Source organism: Lethenteron reissneri, chromosome 15, assembly GCF_015708825.2.
Source record: "Lethenteron reissneri isolate LAM-NWPU_2019-01 chromosome 15, ASM1570882v1, whole genome shotgun sequence".
Classification (NCBI taxonomy): Eukaryota; Metazoa; Chordata; class Hyperoartia; order Petromyzontiformes; family Petromyzontidae; genus Lethenteron; species Lethenteron reissneri.
In genome coordinates this window covers 5,304,605-5,332,477 of record NC_083793.1, presented here as the reverse complement: position 1 = coordinate 5,332,477, position 27,873 = coordinate 5,304,605, and the positions used below count along the sequence as shown (strand labels likewise).

At 47.3% G+C, this 27,873-nt stretch overlaps 1 protein-coding gene across 1 annotated transcript in view; it reads left to right on the top strand.

The window, feature by feature from the left end:
- LMCD1 (LIM and cysteine rich domains 1) overlaps positions 1-26,762 on the top strand; it is a 38,361-nt gene extending 11,599 nt beyond the window's left edge. Inside the window, exons 5-7 of the mRNA XM_061551892.1 lie at positions 3,070-3,156; positions 19,434-19,649; positions 21,254-26,762. Coding sequence (XP_061407876.1) covers positions 3,070-3,156; positions 19,434-19,649; positions 21,254-21,436 — 486 coding nt within the window. The 3' untranslated portion in view covers positions 21,437-26,762. The remainder of the gene's footprint in view (positions 1-3,069; positions 3,157-19,433; positions 19,650-21,253) is intronic.
- Positions 26,763-27,873: the final 1,111 nt, after the last annotated feature.

Genomic DNA, 27,873 nt, shown 5'->3' with positions numbered 1-27,873 from the left:
TCGTCTCTGCACGAACAAACAGCCCTTTCTAAACTGCAGCATCAGCGTGAACGTCATTATGGAAGGAAAAAAAACTCGGCGGCCTTAGGTCCCCTATGTGCATTTGTGTGAAATGTACTTTTATTCCAGTTTGTGCCGATGTGTATATCAATTAATTGCTGGATGAGGGCCACACCGCAGTCCCGGTGATTGTTTTGTTGCCATACTTCACCACACTGGTCAGCGTGGGTTGGCGAAGGTGGGAGCATACAAGTACAGTGCAACAATGGATTTCGCTGCACTGCCCTGCAGGAGACAGACAGCAGCCTATTTTATGCGTGGTAGGAACCCATCCAAGCACTATCCAGGGTCAACTTCGGTGCATTCAGAGTGATTTGTTTGTACCCAAACAATACATGAGCTAAACTCAAAACTCTGAATTTATAGTCTTAGGGTTCAGGTTAAGCATCTTAAAAAACATCAGAGCTTAACAGCAATCCGATTAATACTAGCCCATCCCATTTGTCTATTTAACTGTTTGCGTTATTGGTAATATGCATATGTAGTGTTCATGAATTGGTTTACAGTATGACACAATACAGGTTATCCATTCAGATATTATTCATTTTTAAAGAATTTGAATTAGGCATTAAAAGAGTCTTGAGACTTAGTGAGGCTCTTTACCGGGGAAACATTTGTAATAATGATGAATTCGTAATAATAATATGAAACTATTAAAAATAAAAAAATATTTTAGCAGGTAAGGCCCAATGAGCTATGTAGCTCTTGTTCAGAAGCGACCTGTCCACAGATAATAGCTCAACGAAGTGGCTTATCACGTGGAAATGTATAGCAGCCAAATACTCTAAACGCACGTTGATTCTAAATATGGAGGGAAAAACCGGACGACCCGGAGAAAATAGGCAACAGATTGACCTGCGTACTTGATACGGTGGGCAACACAATTATTGTGTTTTTTTCCTGAATAGTCTTGAGCGATCTTCACCAGGTGAACACCTAAGACTCGAATCTCAAAGAGGTGCCACGTCATCAACACCTTGGTGGACACATGCAGGCGTAGAGGGACGAGTCGCGTACGATAGCATCCGTCTCCTACCTAGCACGTGTGTGTGTGCGTGTGTAGCGATAGTGTAGCGGGTAGCGCGCTTCGCTACGAACCCAACGACCCGGGTTCGATTCCCACTCACAGCAAACACCGGTGATGATTATCTAACCCGATTCTGGGCCTCCCTTAGGTTGACTCAGCCTCAAAGGAGCGCCTGGTGTGGTGTGTGTAAGCATGGCCACTGGGGAGACAAAGGCGGCCGGGTGTGGTGCTGGCCACCCCTTGTGTGCCAATGAACAGCACTTGCCCCAACAATCTGTTATCGCTACACGGGGGATCTTTGTCTTTGGTTGGATCGAGCCAGCTGAAACCGCTGTCCCAATTATAATTCTTTAACACTGGATGATGATGGTGATACATTTATGAACACCACGAAGTATGGCAAAACCGCTGCTACACGTTGACACTGAATGGAACTTCTGTGTGGGGTATTCCCGCTTGTGCTGCTGTGTAGCTGCCCTCCGTTGCGTGTTCGGGTAGCACCATGCGTCGTCCGGCGGACACGACTTCTGACGTTTCGCTCCGCATGCTGTGTGACCTTCTTGGGAAAGCGAATTGAGTTGCAGAAGAATCCCCCGGCGCGTGGAGCGAAAATCCAACAACAACAACAATCTAAGAATCCTCAGCAGGGAACTGAACAGAACTTGCTCGATATTCTTCCCGTGGGAGTGCCTACTTTTCTTGGGTCGTACTGCGCCTTCCACAAGCCAAGGCTTCCGGCCGTGTCGCTTCCCCCCCGTGAGAATTTAATAAAGAGGATCAGCCTATATATGGTCAAAATGATACAGACAACTTCAATGATTCAGAAGCCGTGCTTGTTTTGGCCAATGCGTTGCTCAGAGAGAAAGGGAAACTGAACCGGGGGAAAAATTAGGCATGCGGCAGAGGTCGCAAACGGGTTTTGATTCCTTACCCGTACCCGGCCGCACCAGGGTCGCAAACGGGTACCCGTACCCATACCCTACCCGATACCCGGCTACCCGTACCCGGCCGGGTATCGGGTAGGGTACGGGTACAGGTACCCGATTGCGACCTCTGGGATGAAGCCATGTTGCAGGCGCGGGTGGGTTGATTCTAGGAACTTGAATTGTGAGAAGAGACAAGACGTTGGGAAATGAGTGACAAACAGTTACTCACCAGTGACTCACGGCCTACCCGTACCCGTACCCGGCCACACCAGGGTCGCAAACGGGTACCCGTACCCGGCCGGGTACGGGTAGCCGGGTATCGGGTAGGGTACGGGTATCGGGTACCCGGTTGCGACCTCTGGCATGCGGTCTACACATACAACCCCTCATTATCAACATCATCATCATCATCAGCACTCATTCTTTATCTACTGCTGGATGGAAGTAGGCCTCTGCACGTTGATGCCATCCCTCACTGTCCTCCAGACGTCACAATTCGGTCCTGCGTACGATGAATAAATTTCGTCGCTCCATCTCCACACTGGTCGTCCCCTTTGGACATGTTTCTCTCCTTTGGCTGTCATCTTTTGCACAAGCCTCATCCCATAACCCATCGTTCCTTCTCGCGATGCGTCTCGCCGCCCACTTGCGTTCCTCACTTCTTGATAACTGCTTTTTGTGTTTAGTTTGTTCTCCCCCTCCCCCCCGCTGGTACCTCCAATTACCACGTTTGGCTACGTCCGTACGGTGTGAACTAGGTTCAACATACGTACATTAACAAGGGATTCGAGTGTGTCTGCTTTGTTTCCAGTGGGTGTAATCATCACGCACCTAACATGTGCTTGTGCACAACTTCTTTGTACCCTAAAATCTCCCTCAACACACGGAGGCTCTATGTCTTGACTGGCTTGTCCACTTGTTATATCTGGCTTTGTTCCCCTACGTGCAAGACTCGTATTATTATTATGTCCTTAATATGTGGGAGATCAGCCCTGAATATGGCAATGCACGTTCATACGCCGCGTGATTTATTTGGCACTATTCCTCACTTTGCAGGCACAAGACAAGGACGCGACCAGAGACGAGGGGAAACAAGGCGATAAGAACAGCACTGACCAAGAGGAATCATCTCCCAAAGAATTTGTGAGTTCATAAGAAGAGGTTGTGCTTTGATCGCTGTTGCTGTTGTTCTCGTCATAGCCCCCGCAGTTTATGCCGTAAATCCAGCCGTCGTTTCAAGGGGGATGAACCTTATCAGTGGAATCCATCCAGGATTAATTAAAAGGGATTTGCCGACAATTGGATTATCGGCAGGCTGAACAAAAATTCACTGGGCTATGGAAGCTATGAATAGTTTGCCGCAAAACACACTAGTTTTTCCCAATCATTGTATATTGATAGGTAAGGGAATCAATGAGCATTGTCAATATTAATCATGAGCGTGCACACCCCACGATTACTAGAGTAGGCAAAGCCAATTGTATTCGCCATCTAAAACGCTTAAAACAGTTCGTAGGCACTCAATCTCCGAGAGTTAACAACTGCACGGACATTTTAAGCGAGTCGGAACAGAATGGAAGGAAGAGTGCCTTGTATAGGTTTTAAAAAATATGTTGATCACATTCCACAATCCATAAGAGACGAGTGGCAGCACTGAGTCATGTGTTTAACAGTCCCTGTGGAATTGGTGATGACGGAACATTCAAATTGCTCTGGACACAAATGTGGTTTGATATGAAATGTGATTTGATAGAAGTTTTAACTCACTTATGGACTGATGCAAGTGATGCAGTGGTTTGTGTACTGCTCTATGAAGCCAAGCAAACTCAGTCTGAGTCCAAGCCATGGTTGACACTAGTGGTGAGTGATATCTCCATCAGTCCGACTCGCCTTCCGTCGTAAGCCTTCATGAACCCACAGCAACCAGCATAGTGAAGTATGGTCAAACAACTCACGTGACCAAAACAGCATTGGAAGGCCTTAATCCAGTAGTGGATGAAAAAAATAGCTGTACACCATTATTGTGAATATATTAGTATTATTTATTTATTAACCCATCGGGTGATATATTTACGTACCCATATCACTCAAATGAGATCATATTCGCAGAGTAAATCACTTTTGTTAAACATACTTTCCAAAACTTTTTCACTCATGAAAAAAAATATTCGAATAGTTTGTATGTATTTTAAGCATTAAACACATTATGTTTATTCTGAAAATGTTTAAGAGACACATTTTCTGAAGAAAGGACACATATAAATCACTACCAAAGTTTCCAATACTTTTATCTATGTAGCATTTAAAAAGACAAAGATTCCCCGTATAGCCTTGTGCTGTTAGCGAGCACCTATGAAGGCCGGTACGGCACACGAGGGGTAGGTGGCCAACACCGCGCCCGGCCCCCTTTTGTCTCCCCAGGCACTCAGTTGAGGCTGAGTCGACCTAGGGGAGGCCCAGGACCGGTTCAGATAATCGTCGCTGGTATCGACCGTGAGCGGGAATCGAACTCGGCTCGCTGGATTGGTAGCACAGCGTGCTAACCGCTGCGCCACCGCTCCCCCCAAATCCAACACACACACTCACACAAATAAACACACTCACGGTCGCTCAGGAACAGTCGCGCGTTCATCCACGCAACTCAAGTGCGTTCACGCAGGCACCGCCGCCGACACCCATTTAAACAAAAACAGGAAAAGTCACAGACGAAAGCAGCAGACTCGAAGAATGTGCAAGGAAAACACAATGTGGCTCGCTCACAAAAGTGAGGCCCGCTCACTCCACACAGTGGAGAAGGCCCCGGGGGTGGTGGACGCGGAAGACAGGGAGGTGGTTGGAGTGTCCACAGGAAATGCAAGACCCGCTGACTAAAGTGCCAGACGAAGCTGGAGAGTTTGGAAACATTTTTTTTAGAAACATACATCGAGATTATTTAGATTACTTCGGTGCTATAAATGTCCAAATGATGGGGCCAGCTTTGTTGAGCTATCATTTGCGGCCAGGTCGCTTCTGAAAAACAATTGAATACCTCAGTGGGCTTTGCCTGGTAGGATGGGGATGGTTTCGTTTTGTTTGTTTGTGTTTTGGGTCATATGTTTACCCTTCTTGTACTTTGCACGACTATCATGTTTTTGTTTTGTTTCTTGTTGTAACGTTCTTACCCTGTGCCCCTACTGGACATCTGTGAAAAAAGAGCTTCATCGCTCATCGGATTCCTCCAGTATAAATAAATATTCTGATATACTGATTAATTTAATGTCTTTTCAGGCCCCGTGGTGTTTATAGTGCAGTCCCCAACTCGTATCCACACGATCTCTCTTTGCCTCTAATTACGCGCCATGAAGAAGGGCCATTGCCAGAAACGTCACCTACGATGTGTTTTTATTCTTCCTTTTAAGGCCACATAGTGCTATTGATAAATGTGACGAGTTTGCGCTTGTTATTTGTGCTTGCGCGCACCACCAAATATTTGTGTTCCCTCTCACAAGGTTAAAGATTTTTTGCGGATGATATCAAGCGTCTGGGGGACACTCTCAAACGAAGCCGCTCTTGAAGGTGCAGCTAGCTGGAACTGTGGAATGGGCACAAAGACTTGGTGTTCTGCCCGATCGCACTGATTGGAGATCTATGGATGGATAGGGAGGAGGGCGGTGAGGTCTCTAGTGCTACCAACAACAGGGCTCTGTGGTTTGACCTGCCACCTCCTAAAGGAGCTCTCCCGGACACCGCCTTGTCGACAAACACGCACACGACAGACATTCCTTTCCCCCCGTACATATTTACTTCAAGTCGTTTCCAAGGGGTGCGTATTTCACGCGATGATAAAAAAATAAAACCCAGTCTTTTGAAATATTTCACCCTCGCGGCTTAGAGGGGGTGGAGGGGGGGAGGGCGTCATTGCGTCACCCGTCACGTTATATTTAGAAACGGGCCGAAGGTATTTTCTGGGTTTTTTTTATAAGGAATGGGAGAAAAGCTAAAAAAAGACTTAGCACACATTCCTGGAATTAATCATCCCCTGATTATGCCCCGAGCCCCGTGGAGGGTTTCCGTGTCTGCTCAGCGGAGAGGTCAAATTCCACAACAATCCGGAGAGAGCGTACTCGCACGTCTGGCTACACGCCCGTGCGAAGTTCCGCAGGTGCGTTTGATGCCGCCAGTTCGCGTTCAAAGAAGAACACGACTTTATGCGGCGTACAGACATTACATCTCCATGAAGGTCACCTCTCTGTAGTCCGCCGCTCTATTATTGTTTGACCGTGTTATGCTGGTAGGAACCTCCTGGTTACACCAGCCCACAGGGGATTATTGTGTCCGTCCGTCCGTCGTGCAGGGAGGGGCTGGGTGGGGAGGGAGGGGCTGGGTGGGGAGGGGCTAGGTGGGGAGGGTGGGGCTGGGTGGGGGGTGGGAGGGGTGGGGCTGGGTGAGGAGGGGCTGGTCACCCCGTGGTGCCCTTATAAAACTCAACGTTTAACCTACTCACGCCGGCTTGTGCCCGCCCTCACAGTCGGGCATTTTTGCGGAATACACCACGCCGCCGTTGACCCTGGCCATTGACCGAGCAACCCAACGTTCCTACCAGCTCCCTGCGCAGGAATGTGTGTAATGTTTTTCTTCTCCATCAACTGAGCTCACAGGGAAGTTTCTGAGCGTGTGGGTATAGAAGTCCCGTACTTTAGGGTAATTTCAATTGCAACTTTTCCACACCTTCGATTAGCACCGTTTGCTACATTCAGCGCGAAATAAGTTCAACAATCGTACATATAAGGTTGGGGGGGAGGGGTGTGCTCATCTCTTGTTTACCGTCCTATAGCGGTGATGGGAATTCCACATTTCTATGACGGGAGCAAGGATTGTTGCGTTAAGAGGACAATGCCTGTTGAATTCCTCACAAAGCGGTGTTCAATTTATTGATGACCTAGGGATAAAGGGCTCAATGAATGCTCGACTCACAACCTTCTTGGTCACAAGCCACGTGTCACACTTCTGCACCGTCCAGCTGGTTGCAGTGACATACGAGAGCAGCCGCGTATCCGCATGGGCAGTGATGCCCGGTAGGGAAAGTACAGTGAGTGTAGGGCATCATAATCAACAAAACCGAGCGTGCCAATGTGGCCCCATACTTGACGATGCATTCCTCAAACTTATGAGCATTACCATGAGAATAACACTTTTTTAATTATTTACTAGCTTTACTACCCGGCTTCGCCAGGGACTTGGATTCACGACGCCCGGCCGCCTTTGTCTCCCCAGTGGCGATGTTCACACACCACATGAGTTACTCGTTTGAGGCTGAGTCGACCTAGGGGAGGCCCAGGAGCGGTTCAAATAATCGTCACCGGTGGTGGCCGTGAACGGGAATCGAACTCGGGTCGCCGGGTTCGTAGCGCAGCGCGCTAACCGCGACACTACAATGCGTTTCGCTTCCACGTGCGCGGGTCACGTGACAGATGTGACGTCACAGCTCACTTGCCGTGCAAAAAATATATGCATTATTGAGCTCCCCCCCCCCAAAAAATAACAAAAGTGTATTTGTATAATTTTTGCATGGTGTACAGTCTGGAAAGTACCCACATGGCAAATTTGCAGTTTGTTGCATGTCGGGAAGTACGCTAAACAGTTTGAACAGACACACATAATCACAACTTTGCCTTTCATATATATGGAGATTGGCGAAAGTTTGAGCAACGATAAATCATCACATCCATTACCCAATATGGAATTTACTTTTCACATTTTCACTGAGCCCCCCCCCTATCAACATTCCAAGCTGCTAGCTGAAAAGGCAGTTTCCTATCCTGCTGGACAATAGAAGCCATATCAGCGATTGTCATCACCAGCAGTGGTCACCCATTGTCTCGCGACAAAACCGTGTTCCTGACACTGGATGATTGTGCGTTGGTCCCTCCACCCTTGTGAGTCGTTAGGCTGAAGTACCAAATTTAACTTTAAGCCTGAAAATGATCCACCACTGTCCTTGGTGGATGGTTTTGTGTGGCGCAGCACGCTTTGGTCGGTGGATCATCGCACGAGCGTTGTGAAACTCCCTTCCTGTGGCCGTCGAGGCGCCACGTGCACTTTGGTTCGCCGAGAGAAGGCAGCACGGCCAGTGAACTCGTGGCCACTGTTTCCATCTCTACGGGGATACAGCGTTGCTCCCTCACGTGTGCGTGTTCTCTCCAGTTTACACCCACTTATATAAGCACAGCGCCATGAATTGGCTGCAAACTTTTAAAATAAAAACCCAATCCGAGACTCTCCTTAAAATGAGTAATGTGACTTTAGCGTGGCTTTTCTGGATAAATAAGTAAATTATTATTATTTGACCCTGATGGAACGTGCCATGCTCGCCTAGACTTTTCCTCCCCATGATCCACCTCCCAAACATACCGGATTTTGAACTGGCCGTAGCTGCTGCGAACAGATCATTGCCTTCACCACCCTCACAGAAGCTGGTTTCCAATGTCAACAGAAATCCGGCACAGCAACGAATGACTTCTCCGCTGCCTATGGCACCGTTTGGCATCGTGGCCTGTAGCCGCGGGCAGCCAAAGTCTTCCGATGCCGTTCTACTGTAAACCTAATCAACGCAATGCTCAGCAACCGTGCTTTCAGGGCAAACCTCACTGATAAACACAGCCGCTCAAGAATTATGAACAATGGTCTCTCTCAAGGCTCGGTACTAGCACCGTCACTATTTAACATTTGTGTGAGCGACCTGCCATGCACATCACCTCGAAAGTTCATATATGGAGATGACATAGCCCGTTCTGCACACGGCACAAACCTCGCATACATTGCCAATACTCTAACAGCTGATCTCACGTTATTGGAGGTGGATTACCGTTGCCGCAGACTCCTGACCAAATCCTTCCAAAATCACCACAAGCGCTTCCCACCTGAACAATCATGCAGCAGATGGCACCCTTGATGTGTCCTGCTGTGATAGCCCAGTGCGCTATGACTCAAATCTAAGATATCTAGGGGTTCATCGCGGACAGAAGGCTGACCTTCACACCCCACATGAAACAGATCTGTAAAAAGACAAAATCAAGAATCGCTCTTGCTACAGAAACATGCAGGAACGACTTGGGGGCGCCTTAGCAGATGCGCTGCCAAATGCCACCCTCTCACCGAGTAAATGGCGCTCCAGCCTGGTCCGGGAGATTATGAAACAAAACTGCACGATTAAATAATGCGATGCACATCGTAACAAGAAACATTGAAACCGACACCGATCCCCTAGCTGCTTGTTCTGACGCACATTCTGCCACCAAATATCCACGCAGAGACATGCAAACTGTAAGTGATTTTACGCGTTGTATCACCTTCCTAGAATCTCACCCAGATCTGGAAGAACGCTTGTGGACAGAGTGGAACAACGCAGACATCCAGAATAAACACCTGCTCATTCCAGACCAAAACTTCGCACCTCCTGGCTTGACATTCCTCCTTGAAGACACTGGCGGTGTAATAATAAAATAAAATAATAATGAATGAAAATTTCTCAATTAAATCACGACGTTTTCGGAGGCAACACAAGTCTCCGTCTTCAGGTGGGACCGTCACAGCTAAATTTAGCCTCCGAAACGTCGTGATTTAATTGAGTTATTTTCATTTTTTATTATTTTATTTTGTTTTTATAATTTTTTACCTACGTGACTTTACCGAAAAAACCTAAGAGTATGAATCCTTGCAGTCACGAAAGCTTCAAATCTAGAACTGGCGGTGTAACCATCAACCGCATCAGAACATCAACAGGCCGATGCGCACATCTCCTTCATGAATGGCATATTAAAGACAAGTCACAGCGTGAATGTGGCCATGTAATCCGCACTTTAGGCCATATCGTGAATCACTGCAGTCTGCGCTTCTCGAATTGGGAGTAGCAGCAAAACTACACGAACTCCCTCCTGAAGCCCTCTCGTGGCGAGCAGACCTCAACATTGGCATTTCGCTTCTGAACATATTCCTGCTATACGCAAGAATATAAAATAATTGTACCGTCTTTGTGTAAACACAGAATGAGCGGGTGATAATAATGTGTAAGTGATTGGCAGTCGTTCAAGTGCATCAATACGTATGGAAGAAAATTGTGGGAATTAGCTTCTTAAAATGCATGTCTTTTCAAGTGATATGTTCATGGCGGTTTAAATAAAAATGTACGCAGGCTGCAAACACATTCCAGCGGGACTGACGTTTAGAAAAATCTAGCGTGTTTGTTTGGTTGACCTTATGGGCTCCTTGATGAACCCACTCTCCCCCCACACCCAAAATGAAACTGCACATTTTCCAATTAAGGCCACTTACGTGAAATTACAATAGTAAATGGTTTCTTTCAGCCCAACTTAATGCAAGGCTGCTGCATAAATCAGAGGTGGAATGCACGTAATTAGAGCTGTCCTCAACAGGGCAGGCAGTGTTGCCTTGGCGGACGGCAAATTCTGCGCATGACAACTCTGATTTATTCGGGGTGCCGCGGTGGCGAGATGTTAACTCCCTCGCCTGATATACAAGAGGTCGTGGGTTCGATCCCGACTCTGGTGCTTGTATACTTGGAGTTTGCGTCTTCTCCCCGTGGTCCGGGTGAATTTTTTTCCAGGTCCTCCGGTTTTTCCCTCCATATGCATAAACATGCGTTTAGAGTCCTTGGCTGCATGACATTTCCACGTGATGTGCCAATTAGTTGAGCTATCATTTGCGGACAGCTATATAGCTCAATGGGCCTTACCTGGTAAAATAGTTTCAAACAGCCTCGCATTAAGTTCACTATTTTTATTTCAAGGAGCCTTAACGGTCCCCTATGTTAAACTGTGAGTCGTCAATCAACACTGAGGTGGTGGGGCGGGGGGGAATATCACGGAGGGCATCGCCGGCTCTCTGTCGTGTTGTTGTAGTGGCAACTGCAGGTGCACAGAGCTGTGGCGAGGAATGCTGCGTGTGAGTTCAACGCTTCCTTCTTGCTCGAGATTTGGCGCAGAGGAAGCAGTTGCCCACACAGGTGCTTGCGAGACTGTGTCGGATTAATTCGAGGTGGCGTGCTAACGGTAACACGAGCTGTGAGCTGTTTTTTTGATAATTAGTATCGTTGTTATATATTTGTTTCAACGTAATTTCTAACTCTAGATTTGAAGCTTTCGTGACTGCAAGGATTCATATTCTTGGGTTTTTTCGGTAAAGTCACGTAGGTAAAAAATTAAAATTCAGTAAAGTTAAATAAAATGAAAAATCACGACGTTTCGGAGGCAACACAAGCTTCCGTTTTCAGGTGGAACCGTCACAGCACGCTCGCTGTATCAAGTACATTAATTTTTATTTTTTACCTACGTGACTTTACCCGAAAAAACCCACGAGTAATTTCTAACATTGAAAAAAATCTGCTGTTTCAGTTTCCGCATTACTTCAATATAACCTACTTTATTTTCATAGAGCGCTTTGACTCAAGGCGCTTGATGATGTGGCTTGCAAAACGATGGCAGCATAGAATGATGCCGTTGACAGGGGGTGTACAGTGATTGAGGTATGAGTGACAGCGATAGAAGAGTGCTTAAGGGTCACGAAATGATAGGGGAGGGACGGGAAGGAGTGGATGGGGCGAGAGGAGGCATGGGAATGGGCAATAGAGATGATTATGTAGAGCCCTATGTCGATCCACTGCTGGATAAAGATGTCTCCAAGGCGTGTCGGTTTTGGGAGTTTGTTTTGATGACGACTTTGTTCGACGATCAATAGTTCACCACAGCTCTGCGACGTCTCGCTTGGTTGTCGTGATACTTGCTGCCCAATATCTCTTAGAAGCGAGACGTTGGATATTGGAGAGCTGTACTCAACTATTTTTTATTTTACCAGGCGAGCTATGTAGCTATTTTTTAGAAGCGACCTGGCCATAAATGATAGCTCAAAGAAGCGGCTTATCGTGTGGAAATTTATAGCAGCCAAATACTCTAAACGCATGTTTCTCAATGTGGAGGGAAAAACCGGAGGACCGAGAAAAATCCACACAACCACGGGGAGACATGCAAACTCCAAATTTACAGGTGTCAGGGTTAGAATCGAACCCACGACCTCCTGTATACCAGGCAAGGTGGTTAACATCTCATAGCACAAACACAAAAGCCTGTGCAGTCGTAATACGTCACTATGGAGGTCATTGCAGATTGGTGGACTTGAGGGCCCACGGCCAGTTCAGATATTACTCACCATTAGTGCTGGTCTTGGTCATGAATCAAATGCAGGCCGCCGGGTTCATATTGCAGTGTGCTAACCACAGCACCACCACTCCAAATATGACCCTTCCCCCACAAAATGAAACCCATAGCAGAAATTAAAAACATATACCGTCTCATCAAATTCATATTTGCAGAGGACTTCTTGAACACACATTGCTCGCATTGGAGATGTTCAACAAGACACTTAATCAAATGCCATTTACAAACCCATAGTTTATGAGCATGTGCTTTGTCCTTAAATTGTTATTGCACTTTTTGTTATTTTACATCAACCAAAACATGTGTCCCAAAATCATCTACCAGATAGCTCTTGGGAGTTGCGGTGTTGCCTCAGTCTGCTGGGAACTTGTCCAGAATACCCTGAGTTTCTTGACTCCACGCTGCGTGCTCTGTAAACACGTTGAGCAACACGAGGGTGATTGGGGGGGTGGAAATTCAGCACTGGATCACCAAGTGCCAGGTCACTGAGATGGATCTGAGCCTCTGTCAACACTCTGTTGCTCTGAGACGCTGGCCATGAGACCCAGGTTCAAATAACAGGAGTTTACGCAATGCTGTGAAACCTACCTCGGTGTCACTTTCATTTACATCACACTCTGCAATACGTCTCGTGTTTAAACATATCTATTTAGAAATGTTGTGAAACTCCAAAGAAGTTGGAACTGTGTGTTCGTGGTTCAGCCTTTCGCACTGGATGCGTGCTCTCATCGCTGAACATGATCTCGGAACAAGTATAACCCGTAAAAACAAAGTTTTTCACTATAAATCCTTTATATGCGTGGCGGCTAGAGTCCTCTCGTCCTCTGGCTTGAGATGGCTGCCACCTATGGGTCAGATGATTGCATGGCACCATTAAGCAATTGGTAATTAAAAATAATATTTTTGTCCTAAAAAGTGTAAAATTTTGGCAACAAAAATTTCACGAACATTAATTGTCACGCACAACGAGTCTGTGTGGAAAATGTCAGCTCGATTGGATCACGGGAAGTGGGTTAAAAAACGACCGAAATATTTGCACGGTCGTAAGCAAGCAAGCAAGCGAACTTAATATAAAGGATTTAAAAAGAACGATGAAGTTGAATGTCGATGCGTCAGCATCAGGACCGCTGCTGTGGTGTAACGGTCAGCGCACTGGACTTGCAATCCAAGGGTCATTCGATCTCGTGGCGCGGCAGTTCGGAACAATCGACGAATTTCTTTATTACCCTCGCATGTCCGTCCAGAAGTGCGAACGGACACGCCGCTGTTTGTTGATTGGCAGGTCACGTGAGGTAGGTCAAAGCACGGGTGCTCCCAGACCTTCGAAGCCGACTGGCGAGCGTTGAAGAGTAGGCCAAATACCCTGTAGCAGAGGGGTCTTCTATAGAGTTCCCTATAATAATGTTTTCATTGTCTATAGCGTCATTCATGACAACAGCATCCCACAACGCTGTACATTAATTATGTACAAGGACCAACTCCCATGTATACAGTACGGTGCAAAAGAACTCCCAACACACACACACCAAGCAAATGAAAATCCTACTACTATTACAACCAATAAAAATAAAATAAAAATTCAAGAAACGGCACCAAAATAAAAATCACATCCACAAGCAGAGAGGAGAGTAAGAACATTTGCAGGGGGCCGCACCGTTACCTTTCACCGCGACCGTATACACCAGCGATCTTTCTTCACTCCGCACCTCCAATGAGCACGGTCGCCTACCTGCCGTGGCGAAAGAATTGTGAAGAATAAGAATAGTTTTTGGAGTCATCTTCTTGGTTCTTTCGGTAAAGTCACGTAGAATGGAAATAATAAAATAATAAAAATAAAACATAATAAAATAATTCTCACGACGTTTCGGCCACAACGCAAGCAGCCGTCCTCAGGTGGAGAGCAGGTCTGTCGAGTAGACAGAGTCTGAATGTCGAGTAGACAGCGTCATTCAGACTCTGTCTACTCGCAGCCGTCCACCTGAGGACGGCTGCTCGCGTTGTGGCCGAAACGTCGTGAGAATTATTTTATTATGTTTTATTTTTATTATTTTATTATTTCCATTCTACGTGACTTTACCAAAATAACCAAGAAGATGAATCCCTGCACTGACGAAAGCTTTAAATCGAGGTTTTGGAGTGTTGGCATGTTTGCTTGTCCGCCACGAGTACGTGTGGTTAATGCAGCCTTGGTCCCTTGCAAAAAGGTTTCTGTTTGGTTTGAACACCTTGACGCCTGTTTCATTTCTAGAAAGTGTAAAACCTATTCTTATTTTTCATACTTTGATCCTGGCAAAAAGGTCCCATGGTGATGCAAAACAAGTTTAACACACATACGTACGTACGTACACGCACGCACGCATGTGAAAAGGCAATCCATTTGGGTTTTACGTTGTGCCGGGAGATGCCTGCCTGCATGTACGTGTCGCGACATTCCAAGAGATGACGAGAGGAGAAAACCCAAACGGACGCGTGAGAGGGGGAGCGGCGGCGGCGGCGTGGGGTGTGGGGGATTGTTTGGCAATTGGGTATTGCTCCCTTGTGAACATGAGCGCACGTGCCAAGCGCTCTTTAAAACCAGAGACGAAAAAGCACTTTGTCAGAGAAGAAGCCACACTCCGTTAGCCACTCGAATGTAATGTGCGGCCGTCAGATAAAATGGGAACTACCGCTGTTTTATTGGATGTAAGAGAAGCCGTTTTTCTTTTTTGTGGCTGACCATTTCATGTCTCCTTACCCAGAGAACTCCACAAGATGTTCCACGCCAAAGCAGATATTTTTTATTGAGCATAAGGTAGAATACTCTTTTAAAAAATGACTATATTCACGTGTAAGACAACACGTATAAACCCTGGCTCGTTGGGAGAAAGAGGTACAGAACAAAATGTGGACTTCATCTGTTTTGTCTGTGTGGGATCGAGTGTTTCGCCCTCGCACTTGTGGGTTTTCTCTCGGTGCGGCATTTCTCTCCCACATGTAAACATGAATTGGCCGATGACACCTTAATATATAGAGGATTGCAGAGCTTGGCCAATTGTTGGTCGCGTCTGCTCACCACACGGTTTCCTTCCTGAATATCTGCGGTTCCTCTTTTCGAGAGCGAGTAAATACTGTGACGCATTACAAGCTGAAGTTCTTATCATAAAACCATATCCATATACTCGTTTGAGAAAATTATTTTCGAATGCCCAGTGCAGCCTGTTAATATTGGTTCACATGATTAAGTACCAAATGTTGAGTATACAGACACCAGTTTATAAATTACGTAATTTGTGAGTGGGCGAGACCCCTTGTCTGTGTTAGCACAGGTGCATACACAGTGAATGTAACATACATTTACAGACACTACCGAAAATGCCACAGTTGGATATAATTTAGTCAACAAAAATGTTTTTTTTCCCATTTAAACATGCACTTAACTGAAATTTATATTCCTAAGCCAGTGGTGGACATTCAACATTCCTATGACAGGTATTTTAATCGAACAAGTATTTATTCCCTCCTGACAATCCAATTAATCGTCATGATTCGGGAGTCGCGATTCAACTCAAGATTCAAGTTTTTTTACATTACGGTGATTGTAACGGCCACTAGTGGCTGCAGGGATTACGTGAGACCATTATACGTACAACATATATACAAATTGAACATCTTTAATTCTTACACACGCCATTCTGTGCCTGTATCGTGAACTTATCAATCAGTTTTAATCAATTCATGAATGCCATGGTTGCGCTTCACCCAATCACTGCCGTGACATTCGACCAGGGCTTAATCTCAGCCGCAGATATCCTACGCTGAGCCCTTACGGGATATATTCGACGAGGAGATGAAGCCCTTGCATCCAATGAAGTGCTGCACATCTTATCCATCCCAGAAGGACAACAGCGGGCTGAGTCAACCCCCCAAACTCCCCGTGCCACTGTGCCACGCACAGCCAATGTTCGTGTCATCGCGCACCGAATGCATTCATTCCACGATTAGTGGGGGGTTAGCTTGTCGCGTTTCGGCACGTGCGCATCGGAGCAAATACTTCCGGGACTGAGGGTTCCAATCGGCTCGAGGTCAGCAGAAGAGCCAGTGGAATTCCTTCCACTCCGATTATTACGGCCAAACGGCCCCGCGTTGCGCGCGGGCGAAATGTCCCGAGCCCAGTCGTTCATGGACATTTGGTGCGCGGCATAGAGCCGTCAAGCGAAGGCGGCGTGTATGAAATCAAGCGGAGGGAATCTGAGGTCCGACTCCCTGTGCAAGTTTCATTGGTGGTGGTGGTGATGATGGTGAGAGGTTTTCCTCAAACCCATTCCACTGATCACCTCCTGGAAACATTAAACCAGTGTCAGTTCTAATCTGCCATTTCCCCCGAAACGAAGTGTTCTCTGTATTTATCTGATGCTTCTTAAAGACATCCTCCTCCCTTGTTAAACGAGAAAACAAAGACATGAATCATCCGTTATATAGATAAGATGTGAGATTTACTGGAGTGAACATTTATAAACGGCTGCAGTGAGTCTCTTGCTCTTTAATATCAACCAGCTGCAAAACTGCGAGATTTCCTCTCGTATGGGGCACACGTGCAAATGTGTGCGTTCGTTCATTAAAGTTCGCGACGTGCGTGTATGCTCAAACCACCTACGCATTTATCAGAAAAGACCCAGAGAAGCTGCGAGCTCCAATCAGCCACCATGGTATACATCTTTAACAGTTTACGTTTGTTGGGCTAACCGGCAAACCCACACGGATCCAGGAGTTGAATGTGGGAGGACAGCAAAACCATGGTTTTTTTTTCTAAGAGTTGCATTTTTATGAGCAGTTGAATAAAAACGCACGATCCCGCCATTACTGCGGCTATTTATGAGTTTAAGAAGACACGGTCTGGATGGAGATCGCGTCTTTTTGCCCCCAGCTCATTACATCCACAATTGCCTTTGCCAAAGTTGATTCCCGGCCACTGCTTGTGCGGATTATTTTAAGCCTTCTTTTTCATACGCCTGCGACGATCTCACAACTATGGACCGCAAAGGCCAAAAATCCCAGATTATCTTGTGTAAACACTCGCCCCTGTCATAGTAATGGGGAATTTCCATATTTGACGCAAATTGGCATGTACCTTACCAGCAAAGCATTTGGTTGATTCTGCCTTAGCAGTTGGGCACAACTAACAAACAAGTCAACACACTCGTCAATATTGAATGTCCATTGCCTGAATCGTCACATATAAAACAAAACAAAAACTGTTATTAGTTTACCAGGTAAGGCCCACTATTTTTGGTGGTGGTGGTGGTGGTGTTGACGAGTATGTTGAGTTGTTTTTTTATCAGCCATGGCTCATTTTATCTCAAATTCCTGTCTCGCAGGAGTGACGTTTGTCCGATGCTTTTTTAATGATTGTTTTGCACGTGGAATGAAAATGAAGTACTGTCCTTTGACAAAAGCTTACACGCTCAATAGTAGTGTGCACTGAAAAGGCCTGCGCAGAAAGGGTCATGATCCCACTTGCTGTACTGTATCGCTATCTCCTGGCCACCTCACTGTTTAGCAGGCCTGGGAGTCTCACAGACCTTGACGTAATCCACCAGCCATTGCCTCCAAAATGCTAACTTATAGTCGAGCACCACTACCAAGGTGCACAGCAATAAAAATGTGACAATTAAAAAGATGTGACTATGCGGAGGGGGCAAGACACGTGTGCACGTGCATGAGTACCTAGGGAGCGGTTGTGTCGCGGTTGGCGCTACGCTGCGCTACGAACCCGGCGACCTGAGTTCGATTGCCGCTCACGGCCAACACCGGTGACAATTATCTGAGCCGGTCCTGGGCCTCTGCTAGGCCGACTCAGTCTCAAGTGAGTACCTGGCATGGTGCATAAACATCGCCACTAGGGAGACAAAGGTGGCCGGGCGTGGTGCTGGCCACCCACCACCTCGTTTGCCGTGCCGGCCTTCATAGGTGCTCGCTAACAGCACTTGCCCCAACAGTCTGTTAAGGCTATACAGGTTTTCTTTGTCTTTGGTGTGGGGTGTACCCGTCAGTACGGTACTGGGTAGACAACTGTGGCTCGGGCATGTAGCTGGCAACGCAAACCTCCTTGTGCTACTCGCCAACAGCACCCGCTCCAAACAGACCCTGTAGGCTACACGAGGGATCTGTGTCGCTCTCGAATGCGGTTTTTTTGGGGGGCATATCCCCAATTTTGCTCCACGTACTCAGGAGCTTCTTACCGGCCAAGTCTTCACTTCGTGAAGAAGATCCCAGCACAAGGGGCGCTACGTGTTGCACATCGTGCCGAAAACACGCGGCGCAAGCCGATAGCACAACGGAGAGCTGTCCAGCGCAAACTTGAACACTCAACAGAGACAGGGTTTCGTCATTGTCGTGGGTTTTGGTGGTCGAAATTTGCCGGTGTTAGACGGTATGTCACGGAACACTAAGCATGGACAGGATGGTCCAGCTGTCTTGTGACCACCATTTAATTCTCTAAAACTTAATATATTTTTTTAAAATAAGGTTTATTTAAAACAGAAATTAATACGCAAAGGAAAACAAATGTCAGGGGGTCAATTAATTGGGGGTCACACGACGTCTGGGACCACCCTGTCCACTGGTACTTTTCAAAACGGTTACTATTCCTGGGATATTTTTCCACAGAGGAGAAACGACAGTGAACATTGCCTTCTCGGACGAATGGATTCCATAGCGGCAATTGTAACTCGTGCATTTCGCGAAATTCATAATAAAGGTTTTATGGGTTATATCGCGTAAATATAAATGTGTCATTACTTTAGCACACCGGTACGTTGGACAGTAAAGCCACATTTACAATTTGATTATGACGTTTCGCTAGTGATATTATTCATAATGAAAACCTCTCTGTGCCTGTGTGTGCCCCGGTAGCTCTGGGGAGCGGTAGCGTAGTTGTTAGCGCGCTGCGCTACGAACCCAGCGACCCGAGTTCGATTCCCGCTCACGGCCACCAACACCAGTGACGATTATCTGAACCGGTCCTGGGCCTCCTCTAGGTCGACTCAGCCTCGAACGAGTACCCGGTGCGGCGTGTTAAAAGCATCGCCACTGGGGATAAACAAAGGCGCTCGGGGGTGGTGTTTTTCACCCTTTCCTCGTGTGTTGTGCCGGCCTTCATAGGTGCTGCTCGCCAACAGCACTTGCCCCAACATTCAGTAAAGGCCACATGGGGAATCTTTGTCTTTTGTGTAGCTGTGTCCCACGTGTGGCCTGAGCGTGGGCGTGGAGGAGCCGGCGGTGCTGGCTCGGCTCGGGGCCGACCCCCTGGCCTGGCACCCCGCCTGCTTCTCCTGCAGCGACTGCTCCGAGCTGCTCGTCGACCTGATCTACTTCCCGCACGGGGACCGCCCGCTCTGTGGCCGCCACTACGGGGAGGCGCTCTTCCCACGGTGCCCGGCGTGCGACGAGGTAGGGGTGCAAGGGGGGGGGGGGTCCACTCCTGCTTCCCTCCCTGCCCCCCCCCTACCCACCTCCCACCCCCCCCCTACCAGCCTCCCACCCCCCCTACCCACCTCCCACCCCCCCCTACCCACCTCCCCTACCAGCCTCCCACCCCCCCCACCCACCTCCCCTACCAGCCTCCCACCCCCCCCTACCCACCTCCCCTACCAGCCTCCCACCCCCCCTACCCACCTCCCACCCCCCCCCCTACCCACCTCCCACCCCCCCCTACCCACCTCCCACCCCCCCCTACCAGCCTCCCACCCCCCCCTACCCACCTCCCACCCCCCCCTACCCACCTCCCACCCCCCCTACCCACCTCCCACCCCCCCCCCCTACCCACCTCCCACCCCCCCTACCCACCTCCCACCCCCCTACCCACCTCCCACCCCCCCTACCCACCTCCCACCCCCCCCTACCCACCTCCCACCCCCCCCCCCTCTAACAGCCTCCCACTCCCCCCCTTCCAGCCTCCCAACTCAAGCTCCAAGATTCGTAGTGTAGTGCGCCACCCATCCATCCGCATCACTCAGAGGTGCATTGTGCTTTCAGGGGCGAGATGGTTTAGTTGTACAGGCAAACTGCACTCACCAAATGTGGAAAATGTCAGGCATTATTACTGCTCAGTGTATTCAATATCATGTGCCCAGATGTGGGAATTTTGTGAAAAGTAGGCAGCTGTACTTGTAGCTATGTGGTTATAGTGCAGCTGTGAGCAGACACATGAGACTACTAGAATTTCAATAAACCTCGATCCCTAGAGATACCTCCACGATTGATAACAGCCTAAATTTCACTTATTAAGAGGACTCCCCGAATAACCTTCACACTCCTGATTTTCAATACTCTCTCAATGCACTTAAACATGTTGAATTAGGTTGTTCATGAAACTGTAATATAGTGTTTCAACTTCATGCACATTAAAATATAGCGCGATCTTATTTACGATGTATGTAAGGCACGTCACATTAGGATTAGCAAATGTGTAAAGTAACTTGATGAACATCCCATACACCATAAATCACACCAGGCATCGTTATTTTATAAGCAAAATTACAGTGGACAATTGCCTCGGTGATTTCATCAAGGAGCGTAAACCATCACGCAAACTCTGGTCATCCTCGCGGGAGCTTTTAGCTAACCATCAAACTAAGACAGTCACTGCATCGCGGACTTTCTCATGCGTTTCTGCAGTCATTGGAGCGATATTAGGAGCTATGCGCTTTTAAATCTGGATTGAAAACGAATTCCTTCAGAACTGCTTTTTGTGTTTAGTTTATTGTCCTTTGTCCTTCCCACCGCAACTCCGATTAGCACTGTTGGCTATGTACGGTGCAAAAGACGTTCAACAAACATTATCTCTGAAGAGTTGAAGCGTCACCAATTGCTTCCAAGAACAAGTAAAGTAGCGGCACAGTAGCTTCTTCCTTGGCAAAAGTCCCGCGGAGAATTGGTGCCAAGTTTCTTGTGTGTGTGTGTGAGTCCGGCCGCCCAGGCCGCCCACGCCGCTCGCGTTCAACTCCGCCGTTGCCCCCCCCCGCCCCCCGCTTGATCCTCCTCCTTTCCCGCAGCTCATCTTCTCCCAGGACTGCGTGCGCCTCGGCGGGAGAGCCTGGCACAGGAAGCACTTCAGCTGCGCCGCTTGCGACGCCACGCTGCCCGAGGAGCCGTGCAGCGTTGACGACGGGGGGGGGCGGCTCCTGTGCCGCCGGTGCAAGGGCAGCGCCGCTACCGGGCCCCGGCTCGGTGTCTGAGTCCATGCGGCGGCGTCTGGAACGTACGCGCGTAACTAACATACGTTAACATACGTTAGTGCGTACGCGCGTAACTAACATACGTTAACACACGTTAGTGCGTACGCGCGTACGCGCGCGACCGTCGTTGTGACCCGGCGGCTAGACACCAGCTTATGACACCAGCGGTGAATACCCAGCCGACAAAGAGCAGTGTTAAAGACCAGAATATGGCAAGCGTCATATTGTAATCTATCGTCCCAGTGCAGCGTGTAGGACCAACATATGATACCAGCTTACAAGACGAACATTATAGTCTACTGTCTGAGATCCAAGTATATGATGAGTTGCATATGCTTGAAATGAAATAACAGCGTGCATGGCCAGTGTTATATGACCGGCATTGAACCCTAACACCCGAGTTGAGATTATGATACCGGCATGACGAATGAGCAGTGAAACGCAGCCTACGAGAGCAGTGTACGAGACCAAGATACGTCCAAGATAGCAAGACAAGAACGGTGTGCACGATCGCCATTCATGCCGAGCGTATGAGGCCAGCGTACAAGAGCAGAATTGGAATCTCTTGCTCGAGATTAAAAGAGGTCAGGAAAAGAGATAATAGTTTAATCCAAGCCGTTGAGATCACCTTACTTGATCAGCATACGAGACCGGCGGTTATAATCTAGTCCCAGACCAGCGTATATGACCAAAATTAGAGTCCAGCTTTCAAGTCGAACACTAAATTCTACTGTCTGAGACTGGAGTACAACACCTACCTACATGTGAGACCAACTTACTGCAGGAATTCATATTCTTTTGGTCTTTCGGTAAAGCCACGTAGATAGGTTGTTATTTTCTTTGAACCTATCTACTTGACTTTATCGAAAGACCCAAAAAATAGTGTACCTATTCTTGGTTCTTTAGGTAAGGTCACGTAGAAGGGAAATAATAAAATAATAAAAATAACACATTATAAGATACAATTATCACGACGTTTCGGCCACAACGCAAGCAGCCATCCTCAGGTGAAGCTTAGCAGTGTTTATTAGGACGCTGTCTTCCCGACAGCCCTGTTTTCTCCTGAGGACGGCTGCTTGCATTGTGGCCGAAACGTCGTGAGAATTTTATCTTATTATGTAAAAAAATTATTATTTTATTATTTCCCTTCTACGTGACTTTACCGAAAGAACCAAGAATATGAATCCATGCAGTCACGAAAGCTTTAAATCTAAATAGTGTGCCTGATCTACACATAGGATTAGTATACGAGAACAACACGCTTATGTCCGGTCTGAATGCAGTATGCAAGACCAACATTATAATCTACTCTCTCAAACCACTGTGCAAGACTTACATGTGTCACCAGCATGAGAGAGAGAGCATTATAATCTATTGTCTTGGACTATAGCGTCAGAAACCAGCTACAGAAACCAAGCTGCTGGTTTCACTTCAAGCCACAGCCGCTGATATAAAGCAACAGCAAAGAAAAAAATCTCTGCAACACAACTAATCAATCTGTGCCGTGGCTGGGGGCTATTTTGGTAACATCTGAAAAGCAGTATTTATCATGCAGCGTGGTTCGTTTCTACGTTGCGTGCCTTCATGTTGCGTGTGCAGTGCGTGTAGGGAGATGAAATCAGGCGCACGGGGGAGTGAGATGGATCGCAGCTGCACGGGATGGGGATTGATGGTGTACCGATGTAAAACGGTTTCACCCCTCCAAACAGGGATCGCCATTGGCCCGCGTTCATGAGATGCGTAGTTTGTGAAGCACTTACATGACGACAACATGTCCCGTTCACAACAGATTCCACTTTAGCCTGAACGTGATCACCGTTGCAATAACTATACACCTTTCACCGCGCTGGTCGTCGGGGGTTTGTAAAACGTGCCGATGTGCGTGCGTGTGTGTGTTCCCAAACTTGTGGCAAGTCAACGGAGCCATGGGTTTGAGTTGTTCGCTCAGGATGTGAATCTGACCTTTGGACTTAATCTAAAAAAAAAACTACGGCAAACTATTTGAATCCGCCCTTGTGAAATGTGGCGAACTTGCATTCGGATCGTCGGCGTGTGCGGGTAGCAGCGATTGGTCCTTGATGGTTAACGTTCTCGGGGCTCATCTTTGTTCCGGGGCTACGTGACTGCCCTGGGAAAGTGTGAGTTTCCCCCACGGCGACCGTGGCAGGGGTTTAATGTCCGGGTCAGATCATGTTAGCAGGGAGTGTCTCGATCACAGCCACCGCCGAGACGTTTCTCGCCTTCTCTCATTCCGTTATCGCTGCTGCCGATTCATTCATCTCGTGTCCGTTCTGCCGTACCAACTTCGATCAATCAAATCATTCGTGGGCGCAAAGGCGCCGGTGCTTATATCGCCAGATGCGATGCGGCTCCTCCGGCAGGCGACAGCGGGAGCAGGCGAGACGTTCTGATCCGAACGTTGCTTCTTAGGGGCCATCCATTTAGTGCGCACGCAAAAATCTGTCAAAACTTGACCCCTCCCCTCCTCCCTGTACGCACGCGTACTTTTTACACCCCCCCCCCCCCCACCTGCGTACGTACGCTTGACGCACCCCCCTCCCACCCCGAATCCTATAGAACGGCCGATATTTAATCCACGCAGAAACGATCAAGGATTAATAATATGAACGTGTTTAAGCAAACATAGTCCACCGCCGGCTGCATTAAAGAATTAAGTTGCGTACGTTTAAAAAGGTTTGTCTCGTGTCCGCTAGGTTCTAACGCCGACTGAACCCAGTCGGACAGGTGACGCATTGTAGGGGTTTCGTCAACACGCGCAGTGTCAGGCTGCAGCACAGCAGCGTTAGCTGCGGTCTGCTGGGCCGCCGTCTCAAGATCCACAGCGTCGCTGACGTCGTCATCATCATCGTACAGCTTTTGATTGTTCTCACTGTCAGAAGACTCAGTCGTGTGAATTGCGCTGGTGTCGTTGTACACTGGCCGGCGGCAGCTAAAATCTTGAGCCAGCGGCAGTCTGCAGCGAGGCCAGATTGCAGGATGTGTGACCCATGGGGCAGGCCGCCAGACGATGTCAGACTCGCTGCTGAGCTGCGTAACAGCTGCAGTCAGGGGCACGGTGGCATACAAGTGACACCTCTCCCACAGACCTTCCTCTCCCGTTAGTACTTATCTGACAGCTGAAGAAACTGAACTGTGGCTCATTTGAAGGCCAATGTCGACAAATTATTATCGAGGCTTCAACCCCACCCCCGTTTCCGATGCGAACGTACATTGTCAGTAGACCCCCCATACGCACGCGTACGCATTTGGGTTAACCCCCCCTCCCCCCTCCATGCTACGTACTCAATTGATGGCCCCTTAATGTCTTAGAGTCCTCAGAGGAAACCCCCTAGGCTTATGATGCCACTCCGCACGACGTTGACTACATCCCCTTCTTTAGAAAATTCGCTCCCAGTTAGCCTCAACAAAGTGTTTCGTGCTTCAAATGTAAGGGGGCTCAGGCAATGATGTAATTGGGGAAAATGGCCAGATTGTGTCCAGTGTGACAGCAAGGAGTTAGAGTATCTTGGTTCTTTTGGTAAATTAACGTAGAATGGAAACTAATAAAATAATAAAAATAAAACATAATACAATAATATAATATTTTATTATGTTTTATTTATATTTTTATATTATTTTATTATTTCCATTCTACGTGACTTTACCGAAAGAACCAAGAAGATGAATCCCTGCAGTCACGAAAGCTTTAAATCGAGAGTTAGAGTATGTTTATGAAACTGGCAGGAAAGTGGGAGGTAACAAGATGAAAAAAACCGCCTTCACGATGTCAAAAGCCAGCAATTACCGAGTGAGTGAACACCATCGCACGTATGTTCTATGACCATATGTTACGTAACATGGGTTGTCAAGGGGGTCACGTAACGTAAAGTGTAACGGGCACCGGTGCTGTAGTGTGCATGCCAAGATAGACAATGAATGAGTGAGTATTGTATGTTAATCACTGCCAGGGCTTAAGTAACAAAAATGCAAGTGTGGCTCTTTGGCCAAAAACCATATATTTGCTTTCTTTGGTATAATTAATGTCATTTTAACGTTGCTTATGCCTTCAAAATTAATTGCTGTAGGATAATCTGTGTTAATACTGACTAGTGAGTACTCTGAGGCACCTATGGATGCCGTGAAATTCCTAAAGGAATGAGTCATCAAATTGTTTCTGAGTTCTCGAGTTTTTAAATGAAATGTAAAAAAAAAATGTAAGGTATTTGGAAAACTATTAAACTGTTTAGTTTAAAAAGTCCATATGCAGTTATACACTCGTAGTAATATTTATGAATGTGAGCTGAATGTGTTTTTCTACATTCATAAAGCTAAGTACAGTATTAGTGAGATGGTTGATAAATTCGAATTTGCATTAATGTCTCATATCAGAGACAATGAAATATCCACACGGTGAAAAACTCAACATCTTCTCATAAACATTCATTTCCACAGCCTTAGCTGCCGACTTCCTTCCACAACAAGTCGTTGCATACGACACGTGGCTTCTAGCGTGCAGCTTTTCCTCTATTATACTCATCAAACATAAACAAAGGGTGCAAAGAAAACTCTGGCTTCCTGAATATATAACAGTCGTAATTTAGCACGAGGTTTATATTTCCCCGATTTTTAGACTGGGGGTAGAGGGGGTGGGGGGAGCTAGTTTTCATTTTTCGTCTGTATTTAGAATTATTTTACTCGTTGAATTACTAAAGCATATTTTTTTAAGGTACGTGTCAGAAATCTGGATACGTCCTCAGATGCATTTGATCTTCCGGCTCTTTGCTCCGTTGGCTCCTGGAGGATCCATGCACCCTGGAGGACCACACCAGGGCTACAGACCGGGCCACATCATAACCATCATCACACGCGCAATACTGGATAAACTTACACCTGCGGTGGCAGCGCACGAAATTAACTAGACGCATAATAAAAAGCATGCCCTGCCATTTTTGTAACTGCGTACCGTCTACGGATTTTCATTCGGCGTCAACACGACGTGCCGTTGTACAACGTCGTTGTAAAGGTGACGTTCATCGGCCAACATCATCAAACACGATTAATCCACCGCTGGATGGAAGATCGCAATGCGAGAACTATTCCTGAAGTGAGTCCCGGTGATCGTTGCACTCCTGCCAGCGACACGCTGCGCACCTCCTGTCGTATCTTTGCAACTGCTTTTTTGTGTTTCGTTTCGTTGTCCTTCCCTACGTACGCCGCGAAAGCGGTTCAACCGACGTCGCACGCGTACCCGTCGAAGCTCATCGCGATCACTTTGCTTGCTTTACTCCCTGCAGTTACCGATTGCAATTCAATAAAGGGCTCGTGATTTACACACGATTGAGTCCGACCCGTTTGTGCGCGGCGCGCTGTGCCCTCGGCAGCAACTGAAAGGGGCGATGCACTCCCTTCACTCTGCTGCCAAACAGCAAGAGGCCAGTCTTGATTTGAAGCTTTCGTGACTGCAGGAATCCATTCTCTTTGGTTCTTTCGGTAAATACTCTTTGGTTTTTTCGGTAAAGCCACGTAGGTTAAAAAATAAAACACATAAATTAAATCACGACGTTTCGGAGGCAACACAAGCTTCCGTCTTCAGGTGAAACCGTCACAGCAAAATTGCTGTATCAAGTGAAGAGAAGTCCCAAGAGCCACGACCTTATATACTGGTTAAGGGGGGAGGAGCCAGGATGGGCCGCGGGAGAGGAGGAGTTGTGAGATGGTCAGTACTGCTGCTGGAACTGAGCCTTTGTAATGTAAATGGCAGAAGTAGATTAGCAAGCTAGGATTAAGCCGCCTTTTGTTATGCTGCTGGGCGGGTAAAATTCAAAGCAGGCCACCAGCGTGTGAAAAAAGAAGCTAAACATGATAAGCAACGTGTGGTGATGTTGATGGTGGTGCGTGGAGCTGGGGGTAACAGACTGGTAATATGGATATGTTTAAGAAGATAAATCTAAACTGGCTGTCTATCAGTAAACTGCACCAAAGAATATGAATCCTTGTAGTCACGGAGGAGAGCATATTTATGGCAATAAAATTTCCATAAATATGCTACATTCCTCTGTTAATATGTAAACTCATGTGTCAAGGCGCTCTCCTCCTCTAACCCAGCTTAAATATATTGTATTATGTTTTATTCGTATTATTTCGCTTCTACGTGACTTTACCGAAAGAACCAAGAAGATCAATTTAAAGCTCGAAACCATAATATCTATTTTTTTTAAAGTAAGGTATATTTAACACAGAAATGAATATGCAAAGCAAAAAATGTAGGGGTCAATTCATTGGTTGTCGCAAGACACCTAGACCACCCTGTACATTGCAGCATGCACGATTTTACATTTGGAATTCCGACAGTCAGCAGTTCTGCGACCATCCTGTGTCTCGGCTTTCAATGGACCTTTGACTCGTCATCTCGGCAGTATGAACGCAAGCGGTGACTG